The sequence below is a fragment of the Chiloscyllium punctatum genome, chromosome 7 (genome assembly GCF_047496795.1).
Source record: "Chiloscyllium punctatum isolate Juve2018m chromosome 7, sChiPun1.3, whole genome shotgun sequence".
NCBI lineage: Eukaryota > Metazoa > Chordata > Chondrichthyes > Orectolobiformes > Hemiscylliidae > Chiloscyllium > Chiloscyllium punctatum.
In genome coordinates, this window is record NC_092745.1 from 113,621,189 (window position 1) to 113,647,604 (window position 26,416).

The 26,416-nt window shown below is 40.4% G+C and overlaps 1 protein-coding gene across 2 annotated transcripts in view; it reads left to right on the forward strand.

Moving 5' to 3' along the window:
- LOC140480054 (rho GTPase-activating protein 29-like) overlaps positions 1 to 26,416 on the forward strand; it is a 127,379-nt gene that overhangs the window by 72,590 nt on the left and 28,373 nt on the right. For both annotated transcript variants that reach the window (XM_072574618.1, XM_072574620.1), the window contains 10 exons: positions 6,321 to 6,458; positions 12,118 to 12,182; positions 15,520 to 15,630; positions 16,628 to 16,708; positions 16,860 to 17,048; positions 17,718 to 17,855; positions 18,022 to 18,212; positions 19,262 to 19,437; positions 21,861 to 21,986; positions 25,899 to 25,997. In XM_072574618.1, the coding sequence (XP_072430719.1) occupies positions 6,321 to 6,458; positions 12,118 to 12,182; positions 15,520 to 15,630; positions 16,628 to 16,708; positions 16,860 to 17,048; positions 17,718 to 17,855; positions 18,022 to 18,212; positions 19,262 to 19,437; positions 21,861 to 21,986; positions 25,899 to 25,997 (1,314 nt within the window). The remainder of the gene's footprint in view (positions 1 to 6,320; positions 6,459 to 12,117; positions 12,183 to 15,519; positions 15,631 to 16,627; positions 16,709 to 16,859; positions 17,049 to 17,717; positions 17,856 to 18,021; positions 18,213 to 19,261; positions 19,438 to 21,860; positions 21,987 to 25,898; positions 25,998 to 26,416) is intronic.

Genomic DNA, 26,416 nt, shown 5'->3' on the forward strand with positions numbered 1-26,416 from the left:
TGAGGCCATACTGGATTTGGTTCTGGGTAACGAACCAGGCCAGGTATTAGAACTAGAGGTAGGTGAGCACTTTGGGGACAGTGACCACAATTCGGTGATTTTTACTCTCGTGATGGAGAGGGATAAGTGTGTACTACAGGGCAAGAGTTATAGCTGGGGGCAGGGAAATTATGATGCGTTGAGGCATGACTTAGGATGTGTGGATTGGAAAAGTAGATTCCAAGGCAAGAGCGTAATTGATATGTGGAACTTGTTCAAGGAGCAACTATTGAGTGTCCTTGATAAGTACGTACCTATCAGGCAGGGAGGAAAGGGTCGTGTGAGGGAGCCGTGGTTTAATAAGGAGTTGGAATCCCTTGTTAAACGGAAGAGGGCGGCCTTTGTAAAGATGAGGCGTGAAGGTTCAATAGGGGCAATTGAGAGTTATAAGGTAGCCCGGAAGGACCTGAAGAGAGAGCTAAGAGCAGCAAGGAGGGGACATGAAAGGTCCTTAGTTGGTAGGATTAGGGAAAACCCTAAGGCTTTCTATAGGTATGTTAGGAATAAAAGAATGACTAGGGAAGGAATAGGTCCAATCAAGGATAGTAATGGGAAGTTGCGTGTGGAGGCTGAAGAGATTGGGGAGGCGCTGAATGAATACTTTTCGTCAGTATTCACTCAGGAACAGGACATTGTTGTCGATATAAATACTGAGGCACGAATAAGTAGAATGGATGGCTTTGAGATATGTAGAGAAGAGGTGTTGGAAATTCTGGCAAGGGTGAAAATAGATAAGTCCCCTGGGCCTGATGGTATTTATCCTAGGATTCTCTGGGAAGCAAGGGAGGAGATTGCAGAGCCATTGGCCTTGATTTTTGTGTCCTCTTTGTCGACAGGAGTAGTGCCAGAGGACTGGAGGCTAGCAAACGTGGTTCCCTTGTTCAAGAAGGGGAGTAGGGATAATCCTAGTAACTATAGGCCAGTGAGTCTCACTTCTGTTGTGGGCAAAGTCTTAGAGAGAATTGTAAGGGATAGGATTTATGCACATCTGGATAAGAGTGATGTGATCAAGGATAGTCAGCATGGTTTTGTGAAGGGCAGGTCGTGCCTCACAAACCTTATTGAATTCTTTGAGAAGGTGACTAAGGAGGTAGATGAGGGGAAAGCGGTAGATGTGGTATATATGGATTTTAGTAAGGCGTTTGATAAGGTCCCCCATGGTAGGCTACTGCAGAAAATACAGAGATATGGCATTGAGGGTGAGTTGGAGGTTTGGATTAGGAATTGGCTCTCTGGAAGAAGACAGAGGGTAGTAGTTGATGGCAAAGGTTCATCTTGGAGTGCCGTCACTAGCGGTGTTCCGCAAGGATCTGTTTTGGGACCAATGCTGTTTGTCATTTTTATAAATGACCTGGAGGAAGGGTTAGAAGGTTGGGTGAGCAAGTTTGCGAATGATACGAAAGTCGGAGGAGTTGTAGACAGTGAGGAAGGATATGGCAGGTTACAGCGGGATATAGAGAAGCTGCAGAGCTGGGCAGAAAGGTGGCAAATGGAGTTCAATGTAGCTAAGTGTGAAGTGATTCACTTTGGTAAGAGTAATAAAAAGATGGATTACTGGGCTAATGGTAGACTACTTGGTAGTGTGGAAGAGCAGAGGGATCTTGGTGTCCATGTACACAGATCTCTGAAAGTTGCCACCCAGGTAAATAGTGCAGTGAAGAAGGCATATGGCGTACTGGGTTTTATTGGTAGAGGAATTGAGTTCCGGAGTCCTGAGGTCATGCTGCAGTTGTATAAGACTCTGGTGCGGCCGCATCTGGAATATTGTGTGCAGTTTTGGTCGCCATACTATAGGAAGGATGTGGAGGCACTGGAACGGGTGCAGAGGAAGTTTACCAGGATGTTGCCTGGTATGGTAGGAAAATCCTATGAGGAAAGGCTGAGGCACTTGGGGTTGTTTTCATTGGAGAAAAGAAGGTTTAGGGGTGATTTGATAGAGGTGTACAAGATGATTAGGGGGTTAGATTGGGTTGACAGTGAGAACCTTTTTCCACGTATGGAGTCAGCTATTACAAGGGGGCATAGCTTTACATTAAGGGGGGGTAGATATAGGACTGATGTTAGGGGTAGGTTCTTCACTCAGCGAGTCGTAAGTTCATGGAATGCCCTGCCAGTAGCAGTAGTGGACTCTCCCTCTTTATGGGTATTTAAGCGGGCATTGGATAGGTATATGCAGGATAGTGGCTTAGTGTAGGTTAGGGGTGCTTTGATCGGCGCAACATCGAGGGCCGAAGGGCCTGTACTGCGCTGTTATGTTCTATGTTCTAAAAGGTTCTTTTTCAGAATGGCAGCCGGTGACAAGTGGTATCCCGCAGGGTTCAGTTTTGGGGCCGCAGCTGTTCACGTTATATATTAATGATCTGGATGAAGGGACTGGGGGCATTCTAGCGAAGTTTGCCGATGATACGAAGATAGGTGGACAGGCAGGTAGTACTGAGGAAGTGGGGAGGCTGCAGAAGGATCTAGACAGTTTGGGAGAGTGGTCGGTGGCTGATGGAATTCAATGTGAGCAAATGCGAGGTCTTGCACTTTGGAAAAAAGAATACAAGCATGGACTACTTTCTAAGCAGTGAGAAAATTCGTAAAGGGATCTGGGAGTGCTAGTCGAGGATTCTCTAAAGGTAAACATGCAGGTTGAGTCTGTGATTAAGAAAGCGAATGCAGTGTTGTCATTTATCTCAAGAGGATTGGAATATAAAAGCACCGTTGTGCTACTGAGACTTTATAAAACTCTAGTTAGGCCCCATTTGGAGTATTGTGTCCAGTTTCGGTCCCCACACCTCAGGAAGGATATAACTAGAGCGTGTCCAGCGGAGATTCACACGGATGATACCTGGAATGGTAAGTCTAACATACGAGGAATGGCTGAGGATCCTGGGATTATATTCATTGGAGTTTAGAAGATTGAGGGGAGATCTAATAGAAACTTACAAGACAATACATGGCTTGGAAAGGGTGGACGCTAGGAAATTGTTTCCGTTAGGTGAGGAGACTAGGACCCATGGACACAGCCTTAGCATTAGAGGGGGTAAATTCAGGACAGAAATGCAGAGACATTTCTTCAGCCAGAGAGTGGTGGGCCTGTGGAATTCATTGCCGCAGAGTGCAACGGAGGCCAGGACGCTAAATGTCTTCAAGGCAGAGATTGATAAATTCTTGATGTCACAAGGAATTAAGGGCTACGGGGAGAATGCGGGTAAGTGGAGTTGAAATGCCCATCAACCATGATTGAATGGCAGAGTGGACTCGATGGGCCGAATGGCCTTGCTTCCAATCCTATGTCTTATGTTCTTATGTGCAGTGCTGGTTGCCCTTCTATAGGAAGGATATTAAATTCAAGAGGGTTCAGAAAGTATTTAAACAAAGTTGCCTGGAATGGAGGGTTTGAATTATAGGGCGAGGCTAGATAGGCCAGGACTTTTTTCACTGGAGCATAGGAGGTTGAGGGATGACCTTATAGAGGTTTATAAAACCATGAGGGGCAAAGATACGGTGATTGGCCAAGGGCTTTTCCCTAGGGTGAGGAGTTCAAAATTAGGGAGCATGTTTTTAAGGTGAGAGGAGAAAGATTTAATAAGGGCATGAGGAGCAGTGTTTTTACACAGAGTGGTTTGTGCATGGAATGAACTCCGAGGAAGTGGTGGATGCACAAACAGTTACAGCATTTAAAAACCATTTGAATAAGTACGTGAATAGAAAAATTTTGGAGGGATATAGGCCAAATGCAGGCAATCAGGACTAGTTTTTGGGAACAATGTTGGCAGGGAATAGATGGACCGAAGAGTCTGTTTCCATGCTGTTTGACTCTAAGTGGGTAGTTCCATGTAGATGTGCAAAAATACTGAAATAGAAATTATGCACTGCAGGTTACAAATTATTTGTTATGAAATAAATCAACATGTGTAATGTTTGAAATTTAGAATTCAGCCATGCCACTGTGGTTGCACTCACCTGAGTCATAAGGTTGAGATACGAAGGGATTTTTTAAGCAAGCACCAAGGAATCATGTGCATCTATTCTTGGGGGAGGTGGAGGGGATATGGAGCTTAATGTTTCAAATCAGTATTATAGCATTTCAATTATATCTAGCAACATCATTGGAACAGAATAATTGGTAATTTATTTGTGTAACTTTGTGTACAAATAGGACATATTTCCCATACTAAAAGCAATTACACTTCATAAAAGTACATCACTGGCTGTGAGGACATTTCTTAAATTATGAAAGGTATATAAATTCCAGTCCTTTCTTGTAAATCTCAATGACTAATCTACATTATTAGTTCAGTGGTGTTTAGTCACCTAGCATGCTGATCATATATCCAAATGTTTTCCTCCTCCTGCCATTAGGTGCCAGCCATTATTCAATTCTGTAATACCCTAATTGATTACTTAACCATAAACAAATTTGACTTGACTAAAGTAACAAATAATGCACCTTTGGTAGAAAAAGCAATGGAGTATATAATGTTTGGAACCAATTTTGCAATTGATGCAATAGATACTTTAAAAGAGTGTAGCTTTATTTTTATATGTTGCGCCAATTAGTCTATGTTGTGTGCAGACTTTATGTAAGGGAAATGACTACCATCTAGGAATTTTACTTTCTATAGTTATATGATATTTACATGCAGATCAGCCATGACTAAAATATTTACACCACCACTGATTTATTTTACAAGTAATTTACTCCATTGTCTTTGAAGTGGCATGATATTATTTTCAACTTACGTAAAGTATATTTTGTGGTCATAGTGACTATTTATTTAGTCCATAATCTATAGCTTGTTGCTGATGCATAGGAACAGAAGTAGGCTGTTTTGCCCTTCAAACCCATTCTGCCACTAAACAAGAACAGAATTGATCTACAGTATAACTCAGAATTCCCACCTTTGATCTACATCCTTAGTTCCTCTATTTGGAAAACTGATCTGATTTAAACTTAAACTTGCCAGGATTGGAGGATTTGAGCTATAGGGAGAGGTTGAATAGGCTAGGGCTGTTTTCCCTGGAGCGTCAGCAGCTGAGCGGTGAACTTATAGAAGTTTATAAAGTCATGAGGGGCATGGATAGGGTAAATAGACAAGGTCTTTTCCCTGGGATGGAGGAGTCCAGAACTAGAGGGCATAAGTTTAGGGTGAGAGGGGAAAGATATAAAAGGGAACCTTAGGGGCAACTTTTTCATGCAGAGGATGGTGCATGTATGGAATGGGCTGCCAGAGGAAGTGGTGGAGGCTAGTACATTGCAGCATTTAAAAGGCATCTGGATGGGTATATGAATAGGAAGGGTTTGGAGGGATATGGGCCAAGTGCTGGCAGGTGGGACTAGATTGGGTTGGGATATCTGGTCAGCATGGACGAGTTGGACCGAAGGATCTGTTTCTGTTGTTATGGACTAGAACAGACCACTCGAAACATTCTTAAGCAGGCAGTCCCAGACCATAACTTTGCAATTTGTTTCGATAAGTGGACAGTGAAAATTACCCGAAGTAAGATAGTTAGGTTGACCACTAGATTTTAAAACAGACTGAAATGTATTCACAAAGTTACACAATGAAACTCAGAGAACAGATTAAAGAACCTTTACAGAACTCAACCGTTCTAATTAGACTTGATTAAACTGTTCCAAATATACACAACAGTCCCAATAAGCAAACTCCCTTTAAAAATCAGCATAAATGGAACACATGCTTACAGGTTGAAGTTGAAGAGCAGAAAAGAGAGAGAGTTTCCACACAGCTCCCTGTTGAACCTCCTAGTTCAAGACCAAACTAAAACTGCTCAGCTCAGCTCAGCTGGAGAGCTGACCATTCCCCTCTCTTTATACAGGTCACTTCTAAAACATGACCACTTTGGCCTGAAGTCTCATTTGTTTACATATAGACAAAAGGCCTCTCAAAATCCATTTCATCTTTGTTCCAAACCAGACTGATCAGCGCCCAGCCTGGTTTATTGCCCCTCTGGAAGAAATCAAGGACAGAGTCTCCTTGAACCAAGGAATAGCTTTTAGAAGAAAAGGGACTAGCTTTGTGACACTGTGCTGTACACCTCTATGACTCTAAGTGAGTTCCAAACTCCTATTATCTTTTGGTGTTTAAAAGTCTGCTAATTTCAGTCCTGAAAAAAGTCCAGCCCTAATTTTATCACTATTCAGTACCTACACAACTCCAAAACCAGTAGAAATAGGGGAGATCAGGAGAAATTACTTCATGTGTTGTCGTCAATATCTTGGAAAATTTGGTTCATCTCTCATTCTTTAATGTTTCATTTCCTGTTTTCAGGAGCTCTTCGAGCAGAGGAGGTTGACAACATGTTACTTAAAAATGACAGTGGGATAGAGTCAGCTCTGATGTATGCCAAAACTTGGTCAAAATATACCAAAGATATTTTAGCCTGGTTGGAAAAACGGCTAAATCTGGGTAAGTTGTTCACTGTGTTGTGGCTTCAACTGTAAAATCTGCCATTTTCTTGGATGAGGGGACCGAGTATATACTGTCTAAATTTGCATGGACCAGGCCCATGTGTTGCAGGAAATTTAGTGAGGCTGAGGTGAACTGTATTTTTCCTTCTACTTGGTTCCTTAAACCATCTAATGTAGTCTGAGACTAACAACAATGTCCTTTTTAGAACCCGACCAGTTTGGTTAACAGTAATGCTGTTGTTGCCCACTCAGAGTATGCTAGGTGCCCTTGCCACCATCAGTGTTTTCTCCGAGTGGTATTTGATTTCATTTGATTGATGGGATGAGTAGCTTCTGTGTGATAAGAAGGAGGTTTCCTTACCCATCTTTGACCTGATGCCATAAGATTTCATTGGCTGCACAGTCAATGTTGAGGGCTTCCAAGGCAACACCCTCCCACTGTATGCCACCATGTCATCACCTCTGCTGCATCTTTCCTACCAGTGGCATAAGAATTATGATATTATCTAGGACATAGTCAGACTCATAGAATCATATTTAACAGACAATGTCAGGCTGTTGCTTGACTAGTCCAGACAGACGACGCTGTGCTGACTTAGTTCCATTGCCAATGAATCACCTTCAATGGATTCTGCTCCTGCTCTTGTGAAATCTATCTCTGGGCCCTTTTTCTCATTTCCATGCTGGCCCTCAATCACAACATTCAAAAGTAAAAGATCAGTGTTGATAGTTCTCATAAAGCACGTTTCAACAGTGCAATTTGGCTATAATGTCACTGAAGAATTGTGAAACAATTTAGTACTACCGCAGATATTTCTTCCAACTAATCATAGCCTCAAACTTTCTAATTGTCTTTGTCCTCCACAACAAACTCTGCTTTTTAGATGTCGACACCTCCCTCTCCCTGAAAATTGAGGAGAAACCTAACTATTTGCAACCTTTGATGTCATATTTGATTCCCTGACAAGCTTCAAGTAACACATCGTGCCATCATTAATGTAATTGGGGAACAGTATTTTCAAGAAGGCTTGCCAGTGTTCGCAATAGTGCGATTACAGTGGTGATCGTTTTAGTTGCTTCGTTCTGTGCATGCGCTAATGTCAGCGCCAAAGTCTCCGTGCCGTTCTGCGCATGTACCAATGTCAGCTGCCATCAGAGCAAACACCTCTGTAATGTCACTGGTCTCCAACCCTTCCTCACTCATCTGATGCTGATTCACTCCTCAATTCCTTTATTACCTAGACTTTACTGTAAATATATATGTGCCAGCAGCCTGTATTCTACCCTTCCTAAACCTGACACTATCTAAAGTTCTGTCTCTATTCTAATTTGCACCATTTTAGCTCAGCCATCATATGTAGACTGACCTAAATTGAATGACTCGCTGTTAAGAATTCCTTCCCTGAACCTCTTAGGTCTCTACCTCACTTTCCTCTGGAAAACTGTCTTTAAAATGACTTCTTTGGCCAAATGTTTCATAAGCTATTCTAAAATTTTTTATGAAGGTCACTGTTTATTTTAACAAGGCACTTCACATGAATGTTTTAAATGTGATTTGTTAAATACTAGCTGTTATCTCTTGTTTACCAGCTGTTCTGCCACTGGAAACAGCTGTGCTTGATCAATATTGTTGATCGTGAAAATTTGTCAAATCTTCCGTCAACGTTTCTGCTCCGAGGTGCACATCTTCAGTTTTGCTCTCTCTCTCCATGCAGTGTTCCTTTCCCGTACGATTTGAGTATACCTCCTCTGTAATCTCCTTTTGAGGTGTTATATATCGCTTTACGATGCTTCTGTGAAGGACCTTAGGAGGTTCCTTTTTGTTAAAGATGGTGATTGAATATAAATCCACTTTCCTTCCTATTCATTCCTACCTGTCCATCTCCTTCCTCTTGTTACGGAGGAGAAATGGTCGAATCCCTCTGCTAACTAAACTGAAACCCCAACCCCAATCTGTTATGGCGGGAGCAGAAGTTCCCTTCTAATAATTAAACCCAAAGCACCCAGAGAAGCTCACCTTGCTCCTCACAATCTGTTAAACGTGGTTAACTGAATGGAATCCCTGATACTCATTTTATAAGTAACAAGTAACAATTTATTTATTTAACAGTGAACAAATTAACAGAATTACTAACCAACCAAACAATTCCCCCCAACTACTAATTATCTTGTAACTAAACTAAATTATATTGATATGTATGCCAATAAACAAAGATCCCACTTATATAAATCCAAGTAATAAGAAAACAATAAATTAAAACTTAGTCTCTGAAAGTTGACACAGAATGTGTCTTCCGGAATGCTCTGTCTTCTCTGCTGTCTCTCCAGCCTTTCTTCTGCTGATCTCAAGTCACAAATGTCTTTCTTCTGGTGATCCTGCTTTAATTTCTGTGAAGACTCTTAGCTAGAAGTGTTGTGGTTTCTATTCTGCTGATTTTTTTTCAAGAGCTTAGTTATTTTGTGTGAGAGCTAAGTATTTATTTATTTCTCAGAGGGGGGATTTGTACTCACTTCAGATGGCAGTTGGCTCTCACACCGATTTTGAAAAACCCTCTGCTTATATACCATGGATGACAAATCAATTTCCTTCCAATAACATTGGTGTGACATTGTCAAAACCGTCAGCTTTAAATTCAGTTGGCTTTTCATTTTTAATTGGCTGATTCAAGCTAGTTGCCAAAACATCAAAACAAGCCAATTGATACATGTTTCAATTTCAGAACTGTCTGTAATCTGCAGCTGCTAACAGACACATTTTTCTGCATAAATATCTAAGCTTAGTAAAGCACTTTATCTCTTAAGGCAACCATGCACTCTTTCCTCCTTTCATGTTTGCAAACAATTCTAGCTTTCTGCCTTCCAATTCATGATTACTCTACACAGTCATGAGTGGGGGGGTTGTGAGTGTCTGAGACAGTGTAGACACACACACATACACATATACACTCTCTCACAGACACTCACAAGCCCCCACCCCAGACATACACACAAGCACTCCTATACACAGACATGCACACAGAAATACACGCACACTCCCACACTCATACATGCATCCTCTCACAGACTTAGACCACTTAATGAAACACACACACATATATATCTTTGTGGGGTGAATTTGTACTTGCAGAGTTACATTGTACTTTGCTCAAAAACTGCATGAATCTATGTAAGACTCTGTTAACTAATTTTTTAAATGAGAAGCAGTCTAACCATTATGGCACAGACAACCGCACGCACGGGGCGAACATCTTCAACACATTATCTGGGCTGACACCAATTGTTACAGTTAACCTGAGAATGTAACTTTTTAAAAAAGTTTTGTGATTTACATATGAAAGAAGTGAAGCTATCATGGTCATTCCAACAGATGAGAGACTTAACAAATGATATTTTTCAATGTATGATTTTAGTTACATCATACTGTAAACTTTTGCTATAAATTCTGTGTCTTACAATTGTGTACTCCACAACCACCTATTGAAGAAGCAGCGCTCAGAAAGCTAGTGCTTCCAATTAATTAAACCTGTTGGACTATAACCTGGTGTCGTGTGATTTTAACTTTGTACACCCCAGTCCAACTCTGGCATCTCCAAATCATGTCTACTATAAAGTTGAGATTGATGAAGAAGTCAAATAAAGAAGTTAGAAGGAATTTAGTGTAGAGATTGGGAAATTAGCTACGACAGAAGTAATTGAAGTGAATTGTACAGATGTATTTACGGGCAAGACAGGATAGGAATTGCATTTTGGTAAAATAAACAAAGGCAAGACTTATGCATATAAAAGGAGTGTTGTAGATCAGGGAGACCTACGGGTTCAGGTACATAATTCTTTGAAATTTGCATCTTCTGTAGACACGGTTAAGAAGGTGTCTAGCACACCTGCCTTCATTGCTCAAATCTTTGGGACATTATGTTGAGGTCGTACAGGACATTGGTGAGGCCTGTTCTGGAGTACTGTGCCTAGTTCTGGTCTCCCTGTAGTAGGATTGATATTATTAAGCTAGAGAGGGTTCAAAAGAGATTTACCAGGATGTTGACAGGAATGGAGGGTTTGAGTTATGGGGAGAGGCTGGATAGGTTGGGACATGTTTGATTAAGAGTGTAGAAGGTTGAGGGGTGACATTATAGAGGTTTATAGAGGGATATAAATAAGGTAAACGACAGATGGCTTTTCTCTAGAGTGGGCAAATTCAAGACTGAGGGACATAGTTTTAAGGTGAGAGGAGAAAGATTAAAAAAAGATATGACGGGCAATATTTAAAATCTTTCAGTTCCCAGCAGTGCCTAATTGGAGTTGAATATTTTTGACTAGAACCTTTGCAATTTGTAACTCATGTTTCTCTCTGCTACATTTCATTTGGACTTATATAACTTAATGACTTTATTGTGAAATTGGTAGCATACTTTTCTTACAAAATACTTATTTAGTATCTCAGGCATGCTGCATGCTGCCTGCTGTCTCAAGAGGATTATATTTTTGGTTCCTACTATCAGTCCCACTTTTGCTTTTGTGAGAAACAAAGCTCACACACTTCAATAATTTCAGTCCGAGACAAGATCTGAATCAATAGTGTCATTTATTTTACACTTGCAAGTGGGTGTGATGTCCCGTGTCTAAGAGGCAAAAGACATACACACACTAGGTTCAATTCATACATAATATTTATATGATTTAATGTCCATTGTTTTACATTGCTCCCTCCCCTACTTACATCATCCACTTCCCTAAGACCGGCCTCCACTACCCCTGTTTGCCTCTTGCCTTATCCGGCCTTGTCTGTGATAAAATGCTTATTTCTGGTCTCACAAGGCTGTTTGACCTTACCCTGTTATAGGTCATTGTTAGGCATATCCCTTCTTCATCATTATCTACCCCCTTCATCTGTGCCTTTCCCGAGGCCGTTCTGATCCCTATGACCCCTTTAATTGGGGTTTGTTCCTGTGTTTTCATAAAAGTGGGAAGCAGATGTTTATACCTACTGTTTGTACAGGCGTATCTAGCTTAACTTCATCCTCTCACAACACCTTATCTATTTGCCCACCGTACCTACTATTGTTCATTGGCACATTTCATTCTGACATACAATTTTAGCTAATACAAAAACAATTCTACATTTCCTCTACATCGTTTCCATTCTTGTTGACTCAGCTCTTGACTAAAACAATTACCCACTGGTGTGAGTTCACCTCCTTTGTAAAATGGAATTGCAGAAGTAACACTAATCCTACTGATATCCCACACTTTGATTATCCTTGCCCGATGGGGAGTGTTGGCCAAATGGTATTATCACTACATATGAATATAGATACCCAGCTAATGTTTTGGGGACCCATTTTTTGAAACCTGCCATGGCAGACAGGGAAATTTGAATTCAGTAAAAAAATGTGGATTTAAGAGTCTAACAATATACATGAAATCATTGTTGATTGTCAGAAAAGCCCATTTGGTTCACCAATGTCCTTTTAAGGAAGGAAATCTACCACCTTTACCTGTCTGCCTACATGTGACTGTAGACCCATAACAGTAACTGTTTGACTCTTACTTGCCTTCCAGGCAATGATGGATGATCAATAAATGCTGGCCTAGCCAGCGATGCCATCATCTTGTGAATGAATTTTATTCCTAATCTTCTTTTATTTTTGATAAACATCCAGATATGGAATATGCAAGAAGCTTTTCAAAATTGGCAGAGTCAGCTAAGACCTTTATTGGACAACAGGTAAATATGACACTGTCTAATATTGGGAATGCAAGAGTTGTTGCAAAATATGCTCTTCAGTTATCAACATCCTGTTTCTTCTGAAGTAATTTTGTGACATATGTAGACAGGTAGCATAGTGGTAATATCATTGGATTAGTAACCCAGAATCCAGGGCTAATATTCCAGGAATGTGGGTTAGAAAGCCACGATGGTATATGGTGAGATTTGTTTTTTTTTAAAGAAAGAGCTGGCCTTTTGGAGCTGATATAACTACTGTTGGATTATCATTAAAATCATCTGGTTCACTGAAGTCCTTTAGTGAAGTTAACATCTGCCATCCTTGCCTGACCGGGTTTTCGCGTGCCACCAGACTCTAGTAAGGTTAACCCTTAACTACTATCTAGACAATTGGGAATGGGCAATAAATGCTGGCCTATCCAATCAACATGCACATCCCATGTACAAATTCAAGAAAAAGATTACAAATTGAGGATTTAGTAAGTGAGCAATTCATATAAGTCACATGTTTAGGAGTGAATGAGCATTGAATATATGCACAAAATTTCTACAGTAGTAAATCAGGCACAAAAGTTTTAAGAGGTGTCAAGAGGGAAATGAATCAGTTCTTAAATTCATTCAGAATACTGATTAATACAGCTTATAATTGATAAGGCTGCCACAGTAGGGAAAAAAGGATAATTGGCTGGGTAGGATAGGTGAGCTAAAGGTTTTCTGACCAAAATTTGATCCAAGAGCGTCAGAACTAGTAGCAGGAGTAGGCAGTTCAACCCCTTGAGGCTGCTCTGCCACTTGATACGATTATGGTTAATCTTGTCTCGGCTTCACTTCCACTTTCTGTCTGCTTTCATAACCTTTCAGTCCTTCCATCCCCACCTCCCAGTCATTAACATAGATTGTAAACAGTTGAGGCCTGAGAACTGAACCCTGTGGCACCCCACTAGTTATATCTTGCCAACCAGAAAAAGACCCATTTATCCCAACTCTTCTTTCTATTGGTTAACCAGTCCTCTGTCCAAGTTAATGAATTACCCCGAACCTTGTGTATAAACTTTCCGTGCAGCACCTAATTAAATACCTTCTGGAAGTCCAGGCATGCTATATGGTCAGGATCTCGTTTATCCCTGTCATTTACAACATCTTCAAAGAATTGTAGCACATTGTTAAACATGATTTACCGTCACAAGATTTAGGGTCACAAAACCATGCTGACTCTGATGGAGTTTGTTTTGATTTTCCAAATATTCTGCTATTACTTCCTAAATAATGAATTCCAACAATTTCCCGTGTTAAACTAACATGGCCTGTAGTCTCTGAGGAAGGTACACTGGACCAGAGGATCTGTAAAATGTATCATAATGTTTTGGCCTTTGGATTGCTTTAAACAGTGAGACAGATGGACATGGGTTAATGCTGTGAAGTTCTTACATATATTTTGAAAAAAGGTCAAAGTCATTCAAGAACTAAATGTGCCAGTTCCTAGAGGAAATCTGACTGCAAACAAGAGCTTGGAAGAACCCCTGCAGTATCAATAGAATAAGATGATTATACTTTTGGGTTTATGACAAATAATGTAAAAATAAATTAAGCCATTATTTTTGTTTTGACTTCAAAGCAGAGAATTCAAAATTCAGTTGGGAAGCATCAAGAATTTTGTTCTGAAGCAAATTTTACTTTCATTCACAACAAGAGTTTGTTCAATTCAGGGACACCCAGTCATTGCAGCAGCAATGATTTCCCTAATTTGTGGAGTTTCCAGGAGATAGCGAGGACTGCAGATGCTGGAGAAGTCAGAGTCAATAAAGTGTGGTGCTGGAAAAAGCACAGCAGGTCAGGCAACGTCTGAGGAGCAAGAGAATCAACATTTTGGCTTAACCCCTCATCGGGACTGGGAAGAGGAAGGAGGCCAAGAATTAAATGGGAGGGTAGGGCTGGGGAAGAGATAGTTCGGATTGCAATAGGTGGGCGAAGATAGGAAATGATTATGATAGGTGGGAAGCGTGGAGAGGATAGGTGGGAAGGAAGGTGGACAGACAGGTCAGATCAAGAGGATGGAGCCAAGTCAGATGGTTGGATCTGGGATGGGGAGGGGAGGTTTGGAAATTGAATACAACGTTGAGGCCGTGTGATTGTAGGCCCCCAACGTGGAAGATGAGGTGTTCCTCCTCCGGTTTGTGGGTGGCCTTGTTTAGGTGGTGGAGGAGGCCCAGCATGGACACATCATGGGGGGAATGGGAGGGGGAGTTGAAATGAATGGCTACAGGAAAGTGGGGTTGTTTGGTGCATATAGACTAGATATGTTCTCTGAACCGTTCCACAAGTAAATGAGGTTTGAGGATATGCAAGTAAATCACTGCCAGATTTGGAATGATCCTTGGGAGCTTGGACGGAGGTGAGGGAGAAGGTATTGGTGCAGGCTTTGCACCTCTTACGGCAGCAGGGGAAATGCCAAGTGTGGAGAGGGTGTTGGTGGGGAATGTGGACCTAACAAGTGAGTCACGGAGGGAACAGTCCCTACAGAATGCAGATAGGGGTAGGGAGGGAAATGTATTTTTGGTGGTGGGGTCTGACTATAGGTGGCAAAATAGCAGAGGATGATGTGTTGAATTTGGAAATTGGTGGGGTGGAATGTGATAACTAGGGGGATTCCCACCGATCCATTCCACACATCCCACTGATCTAACACAATCACTTCCTCCTACCTTCACCCACCTATCACCATCCCAGCTATCTCACCCCCATTTATATCTTAGCCCCCTTCCCCCTCCCCAGTTCTGATGAAGGTTTAAGCCTAAAACGTCAACACTCTCTGCCTGACCTGCTGTGCTTTCTCCAGCATTACACTTTATTGACTCGAGAAGTTTCCAAACAAGTAGGGTTTGGGTTAGAAATCTTAACAGTGTTAGAATTTGAAAAATTTAGGTCATCAGAGTTATGAAGTGTTCATGCAATCAAACTTGCACGAATTGTGATGTTGTCTCCACAGTTCACGAAAGAGAAACTGGGAGGAGTCAGTTAAGCATTAACTCAACTCTTTGAGTTCGGAGTATCATATCTTCCAAATTGAATCTCTCTAATTTGGTGTTGGATATCAATTTGAAACTTAATTTTAATGTTTGTGTTAGCATTTTTCTAACTCCAATATTGGACAAGAAACAACCGTACCAAGCTATGTTCTACTGTTAAAGAACATCAGCAGCCTTGTTATTATGTCTTAGCGACTAACTACGATGTTAATTAACCAAACAAATTAAACATAGTACAGGTCTAATTTGGTATTTGACTTGTCCAGTAGTACCATTAGCTGGGATCATATTTTTATTTTATTTTTGAACAGGAGCACATGCCATTTCAATCAGTGTATATGTCTGCTTTTGATTATGATGTTGAGTACTGTCAAGCTCTTCTTCAAACTGGAGCAGGCCTCCAATCAAATAAATTTATTCAGGTGAGACATTTGCATGGTTTAATTTCATTTTGCTGAGGGAAGTCTTGATTGCAATTGCAACATTTAAGAGGCATTTGGATGGGTATATGAATAGGAAGGGTTTGGAGGGATATGGGCCGGGTGCTGGCAGGTGGGACTAGATTGGGTTGGGACATCTGCTCGGCATGGACAGGTTGGACCAAAGGGTCTGTCTCTATGACTCTATAAATGATTATTGTTTCATTATGACAAGTTCAAATTTACTGGTATTTCCTGACACCAGTTTCCCATTGAAATACTAATACAAAGGAAGTTTGTGTTCACTAAATACTGGCTCAACTTTTGTTTCGAGTTTATTTCCTAATTAGTTTACAGGTTATTCTGGTACAATGTGTGCTTCGTCAATGCAAATTGGCTATAATGCGATTGACAAATTGTGGGCATTGTTTGGATAACATGAACTTTCTGCTGAACGGGTATAGTGGGCTTCTACAGCATGATTTTCTATAGTGGTTTTTCATAATGCGATTATTTATAGAGCGAGGTTGCAGAGGAACAACTGTCACATTATAACAGAACAACCTGTATTGTTTTTTCTGAGACTTATCAAACCATTCCAGTTTCTTCTTAATTTTGGAGATATATGATTTTAATTTCTTTGTCTCATTCTCTCATTCCCTACCACTTTTGATCTCCATGTGATGATCCTTGAGTGGATAGGCAAGTGATCTACTAAAAGGTGTACAGTAATAATATGAGAAACGAATAGTTTATTTTTCTTCTTCATTCCTTTGAGGTAATTTATTTCCAGCTTGTGTTTTTTGGGTGTGTAAAATTGGCTCATATCTCCTTAATCTTGAATGTGGGACTATAATTGGGTGTTTAACAACATTTGAAAATTGCAGTTCAACTCTTGAAATATGATAAACTGAACTCATAACTTTTATAGTATGTTTAAAACTCAAAGTTGTCAAATGTTGTTACAAAACAACACCTTTGTTCCTCTGTGTTTTTGCAGCCACTTCTGTTGCGAAGGAATGAACTGGATAAGCAACGTAAAGAAATTAAAGAGCAGTGGCAGCGAGAACAAAGAAAAATGGTACTATGTTCTATAATGTTTTAAGATGAGCACAAGTCTTTCTATAACGCAATTTTAAAATTTATTCAGTTTTCTGACTTGCTCTTCATTCGTTGTTTTTAAAAGAACTGCGTATTCTCTAAATATTAAAATACTTTTCTGTACTTGTCAGCATGAAGCAGAAACATCCCATAGGAAAGCAAACCTATTGTACCTTCAACGCCAAGAAGAGTATGAGAAAGCCAGGTCTTCTACAGTGCGAGCAGAAGAGGAACATTTGAGTTTCAGTGGTGGGATAACTGGAACGTACAACAGACATCTTGAAAAAAAAAGAAAACTGGAAGAAGATGCCTTACAAAAAGTAATTGTTTAAATCATATTGTAATTTGCCTCAGTTTTGTTTTATCTGTTGTCTTTAGGAATGTTACCTGTTTTAACACAATTTAAGATTTTGAATTGTATATTTAATTGATTCAGTTTCATAGTAACATCATTATGTTGCCAGCAATTTGATAATTAAAAATATTAACTTTCTGAGGTGCAGAATGAAGATTTCATTCAAGTAATCCCAATTTAAAATTTTATAGTACTGAACTGTTAAAGTTATCTATACAGTTATTTTTCCCTTCAGTCTATGCTTCCTAAACTTGTATCTAGTGTAACCCCATGTTCATGCCCATCTTGCCTTCCCTTCATCTTCCATATTGCCATCTCCCACCTCCTTCAGAGCAGTTGATAAAAGGGTGTGCAGAATGAACACTTGCCTTTTCACACAGTGCTGTCATGCAACAGGTATCAGATCTCTGTGTGGAGTTGGTCAGGTACATTACTCATGAAAAACACAAATGTTTTTCAGAGGCCACACAGCTGTCAGAGCAGCCTAAGCTGTTGACAGTCACTTCTGCTTTGGAGCTTGTGACCCCAAAATCTAGTCTGGGAACCCCTGCCTTAAAGACTCAGTAACTTTGAACATTTGAGACAATAAAAATTGAGTCCATGCACAATTGATCATTTTAAAACTGTTTTGCAGGCTGAAGAAGCTGAAGAACATTTCAAAGCTTCTATATTAGATGCCAATGAAAAACGAAGCAATATGGAAAACATCAAAAGTGATATACTTACACAATTACGTGAATTAGTCTACCAATGTGATCTTACATTAAAATCGGTAAGCTTCTGTAAATGATGATTGCGTAGTTATAATTTGTAATTATAGAAAGAATATGTTTGTGAAGTTCACAAAATTTTCTAACTTCTTAAAAACTTTGTCACTTAAGTTGCAGTACTATACCTTTTACAGGAAATATTTCAATAAGAATAACTGACTCTTTCAGGTGACGGTCAACTTGTTTCAGATGCAGCATGCCCAAGTAGTCTCCCTTCCTGTTAACTATCAATCTCTTTGTGAAAATACCAAGCTTTATGAACCAGGACAACAGTATTCAGAATTTGTCAAAAGTTTGCCAAAGGAAGAAGGTTCGATGGAGCCATACTTGTTTCAATATTCAGTTTCATCAAATGGTGGGTAAGTAATGACTCTCAACTGCTCCCTGAAATCGTGTGGTAAGCTACTCAGTTCAAGGGCAGTTAGGGTTGGGTACCAAATATACTGTCAATATCCCATTGAAAAATACATATATTGAAGTGCATTGACAGCTGGTTTTAAATAATTTGGAGGAAGAATTTATCTGCAAGAGTATGACTATGATCCTCAGAAATTCATGTGTTATAATAAAGTCAACCTGTTGTGCCAGAGATTGTAATGTGGATGTTTTTGCTTGTGACTTTCAACTGTTTTTGGACTGAATTTTCATTTATGATGCAGACTGCTTGAATTGAGAAAACTTCTCAGTTTGATTCACCTGCATTGGGAAAGGCATGATTTACACTCTGGGGAATTTGAGGTAGAGTTGCAGGATGTAGTTAGGTCTGCCCACTGAATACAGAACAGATATGACCTGAAGGGCTACTGAATATTGATAGCCCATCTCTTTTCTAACAGTGGTTCTCAGTTCTTTTTGTTTATATGAGGTGCTATTTTTGCCTCATCGGTTCCACCTTTTTGTCTTGCACTCATCCTAGTGGCCCCTCATACATCACACGCCCACTCATTTTTCTCTCCCCCCCCCCCACCCAGCATCATGCTTTCTACCCTTACATTCTCCATGCCTGTTCAGCTAGTATGCACCATTAGTAAATCTCGGGAACCAGTTCGAGATCTAAATGTTTGGAACAAATCTGTCTGTAAGAAACAATCTCTGTTCATGAAAGCCCAATCGCAGTTTTAAAGGCCCCTAAAGTAAGTAATCTCTTACCAAAACAGAGACAACAGCAAAAAATTTAAATTGCTTAGAAATGGTGACAGAAAGGCATCCAGATCTGGGTCTCACCCACCTTTTTTTTTTAAGTTTTACTCGTCAGATATGTATCGTGTTTATTCAGAATGAAGTGAGGTTACCTTCCAATGCTATTCTTCCCTCACTCCCCTTCGCTACTGCTAAACCTTTACAGATACATTAATTTCAACAAAACTGAAAAATATTTCCTTACACCAATGTTTTCTTTCCTCTCTAGGCTTCCATTTCTTAAAAGAACAACAAATAGCCCTCATTCATCACAAGGAAATTTGTCACAAACTTCAGGAACCTCAGGTGATCTTACTGTTCAGTCACCTGATGTTGAAAATCTTCATCATATTAGATCAACTAATCCCGGAGAGAAGCCATCAAATAACACTTCTGATCCACAAGGTGTTGGAACTCTTTTTTTTTTCACAGAAAATATGTTCAATGCTTAATGTCTAATTACTTTAACATTAGGTCTTAGAGATTCAGTTATGTGTCTGATGATGCATTAGACACATAATGTGTTCAACATGCTTGGTGAAATGCCTTGGACATTTACAGAAAATAATTCTTTTTTCAGTAATGACATATTTTCATTGGGTTCATTTTAAATATTCAGAAGAATATTTGGATGAAGAGGTACTTTGTTAATAGGATATACTTTTTTGAAATCAGCTAGGCGAAAGTGAGGACTGCAGATGCTGGCGATTAGAGTCAAGGATGTGGTGCTGGAAAAGCACAACAGGTCAGGCAGCATCCGAAGAAAAGGAAAATCAACGTTTCGGGCATAAGCCCTTCATCAGGAATGAGGCTGGGAGCCTCTGTGATGGAGAGAGAAAGGGTGCTGGGGAGAAGGTAGCTGAGAGTGCAGTAGGTGGATGGAGGTGGGGGTAAAGGTGATAGGTCGGGGGAGGGTGGAGCAGATAGGTGGAGGTGTTGAAGAGTTCAGCCACAGGGCAGTGGGATTAGTTGATATGGGTGTCCCGGGGATGAAAATGGCTTGCCACTGTCCTCTTGGATAATTAGGTTCCCCTGACTTCTCCACGCATCCTCTGAATGGAAAAAACAGATCACTTCATCCTCCTGTCCCTCCCACCAGTGGGAGCCAGTGGTTCTTTCTGCTTTACTTCCATTGCTCTCGAGATGAAGAAGGACGCCTAGCAAGGTGTTGGTGATCAAACCACATCCTTTAAGCACATCCTTTATCCTGGTCTTTCTGTAAAATGCATAGCTAGGTATTTTATCAGAATTTTCAGAATAAATGTAACTAGTAGAAGTTTTGGAAAAGTTCCCCAGGAAGTCACCTGATGTATTGTTGAAGTCCAATTTTAACTTTAAGCAATCATATTTCTCTGGGAAATGAACAGTGAAAGCTGATACGATCAGCTAACTCCTGTTCAGCTTGTGGTCATTAGGTGCAATATCCATTTATTTTGCTAGTTTCACCCAATTTGTTTCGGTATAGAAAACACTTTACTGCTAGGTAACTTAGAGGATTCAAACAAACATGGTCTCCATGGGAATTTCAGATTGCTGCACAATTTTGAAGGATTGTTGATTAGGAGAGGTTAGGAAATAAACTGTTCGCTAAAATTGCATACAATCAATAATGAGTGCTTAATTGTCAATTAGCACCCTCCTAATTATTTAGCTGTTACTAGTATTGGCTTCATCAAACATTGTCCAATCCAGAATTGCAGCTTTAGACCTCACCTTTGTCACTTCTTTGGAGTTTAAAGCTTTGTCCAAAATCATGCATCACTCCATTACTTTCTCTTTCTCTTTTTCCCACCCTATCCATGTCAACAAATGAGTTACAGTTGCAAAGTAATGAACATAATGGAGTCAGAAATGCAGAACTAAGTTTAGGTAAAATGGTCAGGATCCCTAGAAGTTGAGTAATGCTGTCAGCTATTTGCTGCCATTAAGAGCCCATTGTCTACCAGGCGACATGTCCACCATGGGCACTTTGCTTGCTTAATGAGTATTCCAGCTGAAGAGACCTGAAGCTGTGAATGTTAAAATTATGAAGAGGAGCACAAGAAGAGCTTTTTTGAGCTTCATAGGAATATCTTGGGGTCCTCTGACTCAAAACTCCAACCCCCTACCCTAACCTACATTTCCTGCGATTATCAAAGTCATGTTGGTCACTTGGTTGGATCCAGTGAGTTGTATGTGGACATCCATTTTGGATGTAAAGTGCAGATTATCAAATATATTTCATTGGAGTATGTTGCCATTGATTGGTCACTGGATGATTTAAAATCTATCCTGTTAATGTAAACTTCCTTGGTGCAGTATCTTAAATATAGATATGCCAATGCATTTCTACCAGAATACCAGATTTAACCAATGTAATTATAATTCGAGATTTAAAAATAAACTGTTAAAACCAGACGTGTATAACTAATCCTGTTGTAAATTTCCTGTCTAAATTATCCCCTTATAATTTTTTGCGCTCAGATCTCTTCTACTGTATTGAAGATATTAATTAATCTCATATTACTACACATACAGTTTTCATTAGTCACTAGAAATAATTAGGTGCTCAACATGGAATCCATGTCAGATTTTTGTCTCTTTTTCACTCAAGGTCTGATCAACAGACAGCATTCCATTAGGTTTTGCAGAATGAAATATCAATTGTCCATCTCCTTTTGTACCACCAAACACTATAGTTCATTGTTACTGCATTTCTTTCAGTTTTAGTATTACTTGGGATATAGTTTTTGTTTTGGTTTATGAAATGATCTGTTGTGTCATGGGTGTGACTGAATCAGGTGATATTATCAGTTGTGTGCCATTACCAATGCTTTTTTTTTCAACAGTCCGGAATCATATGCCATTTCGAGCTTGGTCCTCCGTCACTCAGGGGAGTGGTATGTATAGTGATTCAGAAAGTGGAGGAGGAAGCAGTGAATCACGCTCCATGGATTCACCCTCTGCTAGTCCAGGTGTGTAACCAGAAGCTTTTATTACAAATATTACATTCTGGATGATCTTCAGTTCATTGGTTTTAGATAATTTTTCAAACACACTTTTATATTTTAATCAGTTAGTTGGTTAGCTCAACTAGCTAGACAGCTGGTTTGCAATGCAGGGTGATGCCAACAGCATGAGTCCAATTCCCGCACTGACTAAGGATACCATTAAGGATTCTCCTTCTCCAACCACTCCCCTCACCTGAGACGGAGTGACCCTCCCAGTTAAACTACCACCTGTTGTGTCTATCTCTAATGAGAGAACAACCCTATTGTCCGGTATGGTGACATACTTTCATTACCCATTTGCTAGTGAAGACATTGTACTAATCCTTAACTTAGATTTTGTTAATCTGTTTAAAATTTGAGAAAGACTTGGAAATTGAATATTACAAAATTTAATGGATAAAGGAGTTACTTCTCTAGTTGCTAACAGTATTGAAGTAAGACATAGGTGTCATCAAGTAAGCTCCACCATTCAATGCAATCATAATTGACATGACAGTCCTCAAGTCCATTTTCCTGTCTTATCCCCATAAACTTTGATTCCCTTCCTGATTCAAAATATGTCCATCTCAGCCTTGAATATACTTAAGCAGACTCAACAGAACTCTGCAGTAAAGAATTGCACACACTGGCTATCTATAAGAGAGAACATCCTTCCTCACCTCTGTCTTAAATGGGAACCCTCTTCCTCTGAGATTATGATCCCTGATTCCAGACTCTCCCACAAGTGCATTCAGTCCTAGCATTCTAAGGATAAGAGATCTGAGGATGAGAGATCAAATCTGTGCACCATATCCTAGATACAGTCTCATCAAGACTCTCCAGTTACACCTGTACTTGAATCACTTTGTAACGAAGCCAACATACCAGTTACTGTCATTGCTACTTGATGCAGTTTAAAGGAGATGTGCAAGACAAGTTTTCACACAGAAGGTGGTAGGTGCCTGGAACAGTCTGCCATGGGAGGTGGTAGAAGTAGATAGAATACCCATGTTTAAGAGGCACTTGGACAGATATGAACAAGCAGGAACTAGAGGGATATGGATGATGTGTAGGCGAATGGTATTAGTTTAGAATGGCATCATGGTTGGTGCTGACATGGTGGACCAAAGAGTCTGTTCCTGTTCTGTAATGCTGTGTATTCTGTGTCTTCTCTCATTCTCCTAAACTCCAATGATTACAGGTCCAAACTACTCAACATCTCATTAAAACAATCCCTCCATGCCGAGAAACAACCTAATGGACCTTCTCTAACTGCCTCAAATGCCAGTATATTTTTCCTTAAATAAATGGACTAAAGCCCCACCTCCTCCTATTTCTCTCTCCACCCCTGAGGCTCCCAGCCTCATTCCTCTCCATGCTAACATACTCATTCAGTCATAGGGAAATTATTAGAGAAAATTCTGAAGGAGGGAATTAATTTCCATTTTGGAGAAGCAAGGTTTGATCAGGGATAGTCAGCATGGCTTTGTGAGAAGGAGATCATGTTTACCAAATCTGGTTAAATGTTTCAGAGGTGACCAAGCATGTAGACGAGGGTAGCACAGTTAATGTCATTTATACGGATTTCAGCAAAGCTTTTGACAAAATGCCACAGGAGAGACTGATGAAGAGACGTGTTGGATCCAGGGTAACATGGCAATTTGGATCCAAATTTGACTTAGTGTGAGGAGACAAGAGATGGTGATAGAAGGCTTTTGTGTAACTGGAGGCCAGTGTCCAATGGCATACCACAGGGATCAGTGCTAGATGGGTCTTGAGGGGTATGATAAGTAAGTTTTGCAAATGACACAGATTAGTTGCATACTTGACAGTGAGGAAGATGGTCTTGGGCCACAGGAGGATATAAATGGATTGGGCAGATCAGCAGCAAATGTAACTTAACCCTGATACATATGAGGTGATGCATTTTGGAAGAATTATCAAGACCAAGGGAGTACACAGTGAACAATAGAACATTAAGAAGCTCCCAGGAACAGAAGGATCTTGGGGTGTTTGTACATAACCTGTCCAACCACTTTCAGGGATGTAATAGGGTAGTTAAGAAGACATATGAGACACTTGCCTTTATCAGTCAAGGGTAGATTATAAGAGTAGCTGTGCAGGTATTTAGTTAGACCACAACTGAAGTACTGTATGCACATCAGGTCTCTGCACTTGGGGATGGTTGTGATTGTTCTGGAGGGGGTGCAGAGGAGATGTTGACTGGAATGGAATACCTTTTAGCTATGAAGAGAGACTGGATAAACTAGGGCTATTTCCTTTGGCACAGAGAAGTTGAGGGGGAACCTGAGAGTCAAAAAGTATGGTGCTGGAAAAGCACAGCAGGTTAGGCAACGTCCGGGGAGCAGGAGAGTTGACGTTTCAGACATAAGCCCTTCATCAGAAATATGGGAGTGGGGCAAGTGGCGGGGGGAATGGCCCTGAGAAATAAATAGGAGGGTGGGATCAGGGAGCGGGGAAGTAGCTGTGAAGGCAATAGATAATTGCAGGTGGGGGTGACGGTGATAGGTGGAGGGGAAGGTGGAGCAGACAGGTGAGAAGGAAGATGGACAGGTAGGACAGTTCAAGAGGGCAGTGGGTTGGATCTGGGATGAGGTGGGGGGAGGGCAAATAAGGAAACTGGTGAAGTCGACTTTGATGCCGTGTGGTTGGAAGTTTCCAAGGTGGAAGATGAGGCGTTCTGCCTCCAGTCATCAGTTGGCTTGGATTTGACAGTGGAGGAGGCCTAGGACTTGCATGTCCTTGGCGGAGTGCGAGGGGGAGTTGAAGTGGTTGGTCACAGAGCAGTGGGGTTATTTGGTGCGTGTCCCAGAGATGTTCCCTGAAACATTCCACGAGTTGGCATCCAGTCTCCCCAATACAAAAGACACCACATCGAGAGCAATGCACACAGTAGATGAGGTGTTTGGATGTACAGGAAAATCTCTGCCGGATGTGAAAGGATCCTTTGGGTGAGGAGGAGGTGCGGGCGCAGGTTTTACACCTCTTGTGGCAGCAAGGGACGGTGCCGGGAGTAGAGGGTGGGTTTCTCTCAATCGTGATTAACCTGATAGAAATGTGCAAGATTGAGGGGATGAACAGGTTGAACAGAAAGCAGCTGTTCTCCTTAGTCAAAATGTCAGTGACATAGGATCATAATGTTAAGGTGAAAGGCAGGAAGCTTTATGGAAATTTGAGGAAAACTTTTTTTCTCTCTCAGAAGTGGGAGGAGAATACACTGTCTGGGAGGTGGATAACCTCACAATCTTTAAAACGTACATGAATGAACAATGAAGGCTATGGATGTATTATTGGAAAGTGGGACTAGTGTAAATTTAGTGTAGCTTTGGCAATTCAGATATGATGGGCTGCAGGATATTGTGGGTACATCACCACAAGTCACCTTTAATTCAGCTACTTGTTAAGAAATTGCTCACTATCAAGTACTGAAACAATGATTTAAACTTCTATTGCACATAGCAACCAAAATAAGCCTCAAGTAAGCAAGTTAAGCCTCAAAACTCTTACGATTTAATGTTGGAATTTAGCCACCGTTCCAACCAACAGGGTCTTCCGCTGAATGTGTGCAGGATTCGATCCTTGTGCAGTGTTGTTCTTCGAAGTGATATGGTAACACAACTGTAATATCTAGATTGCATTTAAAAAAACAAGAAAAAGAGTTCTTATTATCCTTCCTAGATGCACCTATTGATTTGTTGTACCACCATTCTTAGATTGCAGTTAGATTCGTCTATTCTGTATGAAGTTGGCAACAACCTTGTTTTGATACATCTGTTCAAGCTCAAATAACTTTCATCTTAAACCAATTAATTTTGATTTTGAACTATTTTTGCAATAGCTGATAATAGTAAATATGGTTGTTTTTAACTAATCCAGGTGATTTCAAGCGAAGGCTGCCCCGAACACCCTCAACAGGCACTATGTCTTCAGCAGATGACTTAGATGAACGAGAACCAACATCACCTTTGGACAATGGTATGTATCAAGTTGCTCTGTATTTGCATTATTATTGTTCTGGTGTTTTGAGATCTACTTATAAAGGATAATATTTTACAAATTTACATAAAGATACAGTCATCCTGACATAGGTAAATTTAAATGTTTGTCTTTGTGTAAAGAATGCTAAAAGGCCCACAGGCAACATTCAAAATTTGCTCAAGTTTTTCTAGTTCATAAAATTCTGTCTTTTTCTGTCATTAGTAAGTGCCTGACGTTTTGAAAATGTGTGGGCTGATCACCATCCATACAACTGATTCACCTGAGCTACTTCAGTGACCAAGAGTGACGAGAAGAGCAGTGGCTGTATTTATTAAGCATTGTATTACATTTCCCAGGTGTTGTGATATTCTTCTTCGTCCTTCAAAGTGAAGTTGACAGTGTTCTTCTTCTGGAGT